The sequence below is a fragment of the Punica granatum genome, chromosome 7, assembly GCF_007655135.1.
Source record: "Punica granatum isolate Tunisia-2019 chromosome 7, ASM765513v2, whole genome shotgun sequence".
Lineage (NCBI taxonomy): Eukaryota > Viridiplantae > Streptophyta > Magnoliopsida > Myrtales > Lythraceae > Punica > Punica granatum.
Window position 1 is genome coordinate 11,544,235 of NC_045133.1, and position 9,009 is coordinate 11,553,243.

At 37.2% G+C, this 9,009-nt stretch overlaps 1 protein-coding gene across 1 annotated transcript; it reads left to right on the forward strand.

The window, feature by feature from the left end:
- The first annotated feature begins 1,201 nt into the window (after nt 1–1,201).
- LOC116213947 (CBBY-like protein) lies at nt 1,202–8,680 on the forward strand. The gene is made up of 11 exons (XM_031549112.1): nt 1,202–1,629; nt 1,696–1,745; nt 1,886–1,949; nt 2,150–2,198; nt 2,315–2,383; nt 3,175–3,236; nt 4,143–4,223; nt 4,691–4,845; nt 5,259–5,343; nt 5,651–5,794; nt 8,161–8,680. Exons 1-11 carry the CDS (start codon nt 1,328–1,330, stop codon nt 8,249–8,251), a joined length of 1,152 nt encoding a protein of 383 aa, XP_031404972.1. The 5' UTR covers nt 1,202–1,327; the 3' UTR covers nt 8,252–8,680.
- Nucleotides 8,681–9,009: the final 329 nt, after the last annotated feature.

Sequence of the window (9,009 nt, forward strand, 5' to 3'; positions counted from 1 at the left end):
TTCAAACCTTGCACTTTATTACAATTTTATCATGAACTTTTTTTTTTTATCATAACAATTCACTATTATAGTGCGATGTCTCATTTTCCTTTAATTTTAATGGGATTGCGCATGTGGTACTTGCCGGTGCTACTTGGCTAACATTGATTAGGCCTCAAAGATATATATATATATATATATACACAAAAGATAGGGCAAAGCAGAATTTTTTTTTTGGGTGGGGGGTGGAAGGGGTGTGCAATTGGGGTAGCCGTTGATCCCGATTAGGGAAGTAGTGGCTCCTGATGAGGCTCCCATTAGCGACCCACTTTCCTTTTGAATTCTTTTTATTACCAACAAGGCACAAAATTAAAATTATTATTTTGTGAAAATATAATATAGAAATATTAGAAAAAAAAACAAAAAATCACTGTTCTATTTCATGCTAATATTGTGCTCATTAAAATAGTATAATGATTCATTTTGAAAGTGAAATGTTAAATATGAAAATAACAAAGTAAAACCTAAAAGATACACGTGAATGGAAGTTGTATTTTTATTAAAATTACTTTTTTTTAACCTTCAATCCAACGGCTCAATTTGATTGAGATTTGCGTAACACGTCCCGTGTTTGAAAATAAATGCTACGCTGATGTTTTGTTTCTCCCATTTGTAACAGTATAGATACATACATATAGATATAAGAACTATAAAAATTCCAAAATCTTTTCATGCCAAAGTTCCACTAAAAGATCCTTTAATAAAATTTAATAAAAAATAAACAAAATTTTGAGTTATGTCCCCGATTTCGGACTGAGTTTTTTCTTCTTTTCTTGAATTATTGAGGTCTTGTTTGACGAATAAATTTTTTTAACTCTACTTCATTTTACCTCTACTTATCTTCAATTCAACAACACAATTATCACTTTTTTTTTTTCAATTTTTTTTATCTTAAATACAATTCAATTTAATTTTTAATATTAAATTATCTTAATTATTCATTACTTTTTTTTCACATTTCAACAACGTAATTATTATTTTATTTTATTTTTTTTATAATTCAACGTAAAGTCATTACAATCTCTAATAAAATATAATTATTTGGAGTTAACCTTCCCAAAGAAAGCCGAGTTTTTCGGATTTTTCCTCATGCATGCCCGCTTCCCTATACGGAGGCGAAGCAAGAGCTCTCCTCTTTGGTCAAGATATTTGTACGGAACATCCAACGGCCACCGGAGGAAATGCTAAAGAAAATGTCGTCCCCACAACACGTCGCTGCAGAAGACTATTATATATCCCGATTGTCCATCCGTCAGCTTCCCTTTCGTCACTGAAGATATCTCCTCCCATGAAAGCTGCTTCCTCTTGCTCGATCCTTCAGGGCCTCTCCCATTCCATTTCCGGCCCATTCAATGGCAGCCTGAGCTCCCCCAGAGTCAGACCACCCTTCTTCTGTCACGGAACTTCAACTCCCAAGCGGCAAGGGAACCTTCTCGTCTTCCTCGATTCATCTTCCTCTGCCCTCCCATTCCATGCCACTCACCCCTCCAAGGGTTCGGTCTCTCGGCCCGCTCGGCTGATTACCGCCTTCAGCTCGCTCTCGACCGAGCTGGAGCCCGAGGAGCTCGCAGTTCTTCTGGAAGTCGAAGGGTATGAATCCCAATTTTTTCAACGTGTTCTTCCCCTGTAAACTAAAGTTACCATCTTTTCTTCCAGGGTTCTTGTGGATGCTTACCGGGTGGGTAATCGTCGAGCATTCAATAAAGGTCCGTCCCACCGTTCAATTGCTACGACTCAGCTTTAGAGTTTACTTGTCTGCTTTCTTCCTTCTACAGTCAGGGTTTCCTGTGCTCTGAGACAGTTTTATTTGGCCATGTCCTGATTCAATCGTTGTGTGGGTTGTCAGCATTTCAAAAGCTCGGGCTCGACTGTGCTAATTGGACCGAACCCATCTATCTAGATCTCGTAAGGTTCGAATCACTTGAGTGTGCCAGTTCGTTATCGAACTCCTTTAATGGCTCTGGAACGCTAATCCTTTAGTCTTGCCAAATAAATGAGGAAGTTTCATTTGTATACAAGGAGACGAATTCACTTAATTCACTTGTGAAAGAAAATGTTCCGCCTTAACTACTTCGAGGCTGTCGATTAAGCAACTTGTCTTGCCTCACAGGAAGAGCGGTGGCAATGAGGAAAGGATGCTGATTCTGTATTTTAATCGTGTAAGTAACTCTATTTGCTCCCATGGAAGTACGAATAGCTCCTTGTCATTAGTTTCTTCATTGTATATCTTCCTCTTTTTAGCTTAATGGCTCCTGTTGCATCTGACTATCTGCAGATTGGGTGGCCCACTTCATTGCCAACCAGTGAGAAAAATGCATTTGTCAAAAGTGTCTTGCAGGAGAAGGTAAGTCCAGCTCTAGGGTTCAATTTTCTGTATGCACTATTTTGGTTTGCGTTGCCCCGGACATATTTATGTGAATATATCCTTCCTGATTCGTGGCTATTCCAGTTGATTTAATTGTTAATGCTATACCTTCGTAGTTTAAATGAAGTGTTCACGTCATTTCATGATTTCAAAATGAGGATTCGTTTATATATCCTCATTTTGTACAGTGGGAGCTAGTCCTAAGAAATTTCATAACATGTGAGCGTTCTCTTAAAATTATTTTCTTCTATGTTTCTATTCAGCAATAAGCATACTTCAAACTTCCTATTAGAATTTTATATGACATTGATTGTATTGGAAATATAATCTTTGATGCATGATTGTTTTCCAGTCTTTGCGCTAAATTATTGGTTTTAAATAAACTCACTTTTGTTTATGGAGTTTACAGAAAAAATTATAGTTCAAGTTGAGAAAATTAAGTTTAGCCGGAAATATATTTGTTTTTGTCAAAGAAAAACTATAATTGAAATTGTTTAAATAGTCCTTCTATTTTTTATTTTTAGTTTTTAGTTTTTTGTGGATGTACATTATATAGCTGTTTATGTCATGTCATTTTCTTAGAAGTGTCTTCTATTATGGAAGAGTGCATCCTTTCATTGATGAAAGTTTTTTATGAGTTGCCACTGTTAGATTTTGGTGCTTTTCGTCAAATGTGGACTTAGTTACTGTATATTATTTTTGTTTGAGTACATCGAGGGTGCTCCATGTTTTATTTTGTGAAAATACTGAATATCCCATTTCTGTTGCAGAAAAATGCATTGGATGAACTCATGATGTCAAAAGACATACCTTTGCGACCTGGGGTGGAAGAGTAAGTTATGTTATGCAGCTTGAAGAAATTTCTCTGCTTTTACCTGAGAAATGGTTTCTAAATATACAGAAATATATTCAGCTTCGCCAAGTTATCTGTTCTAGCGGTTTCATAATGCAACTGATCTGGTTTAAATTTCAATGTAGCTTCTCTGATTCTGTCAGTTTATGCTTTAGTCGGAGCATTTTTCTTTGCAATAGTTGCTTTTTGTGTGCAACTAGAGATGCTACGATTTTGCATTGCTTATTTACTTAATCTTACAGATCGCAACTATAGAAACTCTGCGCCCTAGTGGACCACTTCAATGTGAACCTGTTGGAGCAAAGTGTCTCGACAGAGTGGTGGCATTTCTGGCACGAAACATACAGTTGTCAGATTAATTAAATGGTTAAAAATGGAAATTTGACTTGTTTGTGATGATGGGTTTATCTGACTACTTAAATGTGTAACTGTTTTAGCACAGTGTCTCAACAGTGGTTGCATTTGTGGAACGAATCTTATAATTGTCAGATATTAAATGGTTAAAAATAGAAATTTGATTTGCTTGGCATAATGGAATTAGTAGTAGTAGCAAGCTCCAACTAGGACCAAAATGGTCATATGTTGTTGCCCCTCACCAGTAACCAATAATAATAGGGGGAAAAAAGGGATAAAATCCTCAAGTTTCTTGGTGATTTCAAATATCCTATTGGATGGTTATTAATGCAATAGCATTAGCCTTCTCCTGTTAAATCATAGTTCGAGGGTCTTTTTGTTACACTCTTTAATCACATTCTCCTGTACATCATTGGTTCTTTGTTTCAGTCATTACAACCTATTTATCTCTTTCAGTTTCATTCTGAATTGGGATTCTCTTACCATCTGCTTGCAGTTCTCAGAGTAGTTTCTCCATATATTTGGGTGCAGATTTATTGATAATGCCTGCAATGAAGGAATACCCGTGGTCATTCTGACTTCCTACGGTAGAAGCGGAGAGAAAGTTGCCAGGTAAATTAACATATTAAGAGTTAATAATGTGGAAGTTTCCAGATACAGTAAATCTCCTCTTTCACTGAGAACATTATTATACTTAGCTTGGTCCGCTATCCCTTTTTGCTTCTCCTCCCTTAATGGCTGTACACTTAAGTTAAAATTAAAATAGGAAAACGGTTCCATTTGAACAAATAATCGTAGAGAAGAAACTTAGGTTTGGTTAGTGTCTCACATCCCATACACATTTTTGTAGTAGGTATAATTTTCGATTACAGAATCTGGCATTTCTCTCTCGCTACATTACTGAAGACTTTGTGTTATGGCAAATTCATGGGCTGTCTAAATTGTCATGCATATTAGTGGATATCCACCTACCACTGCTTAGTTCAGTTGCCTAATGTTATTCTAGGTTTGCCTCTGCAAGCTTCAGCTATGCCTGTAATTGCCCTTTATTGACATCTGATTTTACCTTAAATTGTCAGAGCTGTCGTAGAAATGCTTGGCCACGATAGGATATCTAAAATTAAGATTGTTGGCACTTCTGAGATTGAGCAGAGTCTCTATGGTCAACTTGTACTTGGCGGCAGATTGCCATCAGGGGTGGATGAGGAACTGGTTAAGGAAGTGAGAAAAGCAGGTAGATTCTTCTACAAAATAAATAATACGATAATTTCATTCCAAGCCCTTTATTTATGCATTCATAGCCTTTCTTTTCTGTCGAGCTAAATTTTCTGAAGTGCTCTGGTCCCTTATTTTGAAATCTACGCTAGTGACCTCATATTTTCAATGCAATCAGGATCCAGGAAAAAAAAGAATGTAATGGTTTTGTATCATTGGCAGAGTTGCTTTCCGGCTAAATTAAGCTTTTTTCCAAATTTATATCAAGGATTGGGTGGGACCATCTTTCATGGTGGGAGAGTGAATACTGTTTATCTAGCAGAAATACACAAAGAGGGAGGGAGAGGAATTCTTTTGACTTTACACGATCTTTGATCTTGGCTGGCATACATTTCCGATGCTGCTTATTTATTGATGCAAAAGCTTGGACAGCTTCTGCAGAAAAACAAAGAATAGCGGAGGAGGTCGCATCCATGCTAAAATTGAGCGTTGAGCTTGATACGATCTCATCTGAAAGGTGAATTTATTTATTATTCTTTTCATGTTTTTTCAATCTTAAGATTAGTATTAATGTTTCATCAGTGAACTGGAATATTGGAAAATTGTAGTTCTTTTGGTTAAGCCATAAATGAATCCAAATCAACCCATTCAAGAAGGGTATGCAATTACCAATGTATGCTTGGAACTTGACTTACCTTTCCTTTTGGCCTGTACCACAATTATGAGTTATTACTGATTGACTGATTTACTGTGTATTTTTCTTTTGGCTCACTGTGCTCGCTTCGCAATTCTTTAAAATCTCACACCCTAGTAGGGTTGTCCAGCTTACAGAATATTGTGGCTGCATTGCGTGCTGGGGCGGAATTTTCTGAGGTTCCATTGTATCGTTGTGTGCTTGTTGCTGGAAGTCAATCAGGTGTTTCAGGAGCTCAGCAGATTGGAATGGCTTGTGTCGTTCTTCGTAGCAGGTAATTTTATGTCATGTATGAGGTGTGGACTGTTCATTAATCAACTCAGTAAAGGACTCCTTTCTGCTGAGGAGGGGGCTGCCCATTTGTATCACGTCTATATTGATTCATCAAACTTGTGTCTATTCACTTTGTTGCAGTTAGAAACCTTATTTTCTAGGCCAGGGGACATTATAGTTAATAAATGATTTCTTCCATCATATAGTTTGTCATAGTTAGAATGACATTGATCAAATAATTTGGTCATTTGGGGTTTTCTTCTTGCATGTGATTGGAAATCATGATGAATAAAATTAGAAGACCAAACTTTAAGGGGAGAAAAACAAAATTAACTGTTGGCATCAAAAGTAACAGGAGAAAAATTCAACAGACCAAAGTTTTGATGTAAAAGAATTTTCATTGAAATAATATTAGTTGAGAAAGACAATTTTAGTCCCTAACCTTTAGCTACCCATCTTCCATTCTTTCTTTGGTTTATTTTAGTTCTTTCTTCCAATCCCCCCAACCACCAAAAAAAAAAAAAGTGGTGATAGGACTAGGAGTGAAAAACTAGAAATTGATGAGAACAATGTTTAGGACGAAAATGAAAAACAACTAAGCTTGAGGACTAGAATTAGCTTTTAAAAACAACTAAGCTTGAGGACTAGAATTAGCTTTTCTCCATGTGTGAAAATAACATTGGCTTTTTCCCTTATTTAATTTTAGAAAAGGCGAAAATACTGCAAAGTTGGTGCCATGTAAACACACCTAGGGGGCTTCGCAAATTATGGTTTAGGAGATTTTTTTGGTGGTTGTGGTGAGCATGCTCCATGATGTAGAAAGTGATCATGAAACATAGAATTAGAGTCCTAATTAAAGTTATGTTTGCAGGACAAATAGGTTGTTTGCCAAAGTAAGTCTCATAGGAAATAGAGTAGATGATGGAATGAAATGAGCTGAGCTGTCTTTTTCGATCAAGTGCCTCAAAATTTCCTGATGTTAGATATTTAGTATTTTCGTAGAATGGATGCTTGGGTCCACCCTCTACTGCTCAATGAATTTTTTTTCCTTTTTATTTTTCCTTTTGTTGTTTCTGATTACAACGTTCTTACTTTGTTTCTTCTATCTTTATTTCCTTTGCTCTCCCCTATTCTTTTTCCTCCTTTTCCCTTTTCAACCTCCCAGGTTGATTCGAACCTGGGTGGTTTATGGACTTGAGCTGCACTGTTAAAGCCCAGTCTGTCTTTGCTAAGTACTAATCTGGCTCCAGCAAAGCCCACTAGAAGACACAGGCAGAGAGCATTGGAATTTTGAAATTTGAGTGGCTGGAGGAATTTCTGTTTTATAAGGAACTGCCATGGAGAATAACAGTCGCTGATCTGTTGCAAACTCGTGATGTTACAAAACGATGGGAGTAAGATTTTATCTGGAATGGATCTGGATGGGGAGTCCTGATTTTGTCCAAGTAAACATGCTCTAGGGACACCTAAACAACCATAGATCATGTCATTGTGGCCTTTGACCATGGAAACCCCTGAAATGATCATAAACAAGATAACATCTCAGAACACCATTTCTCAACTTTGCAAAACTACCATGATCCTAGGACATCAGGTCATCTGTCCAGGATTTTCGGTTCTCTTAGGACATTAGTAATTTGACATTTTTAAGTGTTCTTTGAGTGTTTGGTTGGTCCAACGTTATTGGAATTTAGATATGATATGCGAATTGGCTACAATTTGGGGTGCTAAGACATTTTATAAGTTCTCTGGATATTATGACCTATAAGGATCATGGACGTTCTGTTGTCTGAGTTTGTTCAGCGACCATGATGAATTTATATGCTGTTTCTGCATCCAAATATCTTATATCGGTTCTGCAATACCAAGTTGACTGTCTTGGATCAGTGCAAGAATTTCTGTTGTGTGAGTTTCTGCTAAACTAGATTGTTTAGGGCAAAATGACGAGTGGAGATGAAAGTACAACTTTGGATTTAACTGTAGGGAGACCTTTCCTGAAATCGAATAATTCAATGCCATCATCTGTCTGATAATTCTTATTATGGAACATAAAGTTATGAGAAGAACTTTTGGTTACTTGAAGTTTCAGTTATCTGCATCAATCCACCAAAGAGATAATCTCTCGATTACTTTTGAAGTTTTCGATGCTTATAAAACAAATAGCTTACTTTTGGGCTGAAGTAGCAACTAGGTGTGAAACTGCTCTTCCAGTTCTGTCAGCTCTGCTGCACATTTGCTGGAAGATATTCGCGATCATGTACTGACAATCCAGTTGATTTATTGTTTGGCTTTCGGAAATTGTACATAATCACCTGATTTGCTGGTTTGCTGATTTGCTGATCTTTTACTTGTTTTGGTTCGTTGCAGTTCTCGGGCAGAATTCCCATCAGCAAAGGCGACAGTGGATGGGTTCGGAAGTCCAGATCTCACCATCTCTAGACTCAGGCGCATATTGTGATGTATCGGTGCCAGCGTCAGATGCTGCAGTGACCATGATTCCAAGCAAACAATTGGAAGAAGAGATGAATTGCCATTGTAAAAGCGAGGCAGCCCCTTGCCCCTATTTTTCCGCACCCGTCAATTTTGTTGGTATTAAATGAAGGGGCAAAGGTTGCGTGTCTGTTCATATTGTATCATGATGCTGCACAGAAGTATCTTTCTTGTACTCAATAAATCCATTACCATGTGACATGAGAAAAAGAGTGGGTACACATCCCCTTGAGTCCTACCAATCGGATGTATCGACATTCGTTTCTTGGTTAGGCAGCATTTTTTGGTTGAGTATGTAACGTGGAACCTATTCTAGTTGTGTCTGGATATTATTGTAAGCAACCGGAAATGTTGGTAAAGAAGTAGACAGAACAAGCGATACATGCGTTAAACATAATTTGGCGTCAGGATATTTCTCCCTTTGAATAGATTATGAGGTTTTAAGAGATCATGAATTATAGGAAATAATATTTCTCCCGATTTCTACCTCGTTTACCGGGACTTCGAGATTTCAGGTCATAATTCAAGACTCTCTCAAATGGTCTCTCAAGGGGGCCAGGGTTTCACAGCATTTGAGGCTTTTGTTACAATTCGTACAAGACTATTTATATCATGATATTTCTCCCTTTGAATAGATTATGAAGTTTCAAGAAATCTTGAAATATAGGAAACAATATTTCTCCTGGTTTCTTCCTCGTTTGCCAAGTCTTCGAGATTCCGAACTTA

Excerpts from the sequence above, each read along its gene's own strand:
- LOC116213947 (XM_031549112.1), top strand. The coding sequence starts at position 1,328 with ATGAAAGCTGCTTCCTCTTGCTCGATCCTTCAGGGCCTCTCCCATTCC. Across the intron at positions 3,237-4,142 it reads TTGCGACCTGGGGTGGAAGA|ATTTATTGATAATGCCTGCA; the intron begins GTAAGTTATGTT and ends ATTTGGGTGCAG. Across the intron at positions 4,224-4,690 it reads AGCGGAGAGAAAGTTGCCAG|AGCTGTCGTAGAAATGCTTG; the intron begins GTAAATTAACAT and ends TTAAATTGTCAG.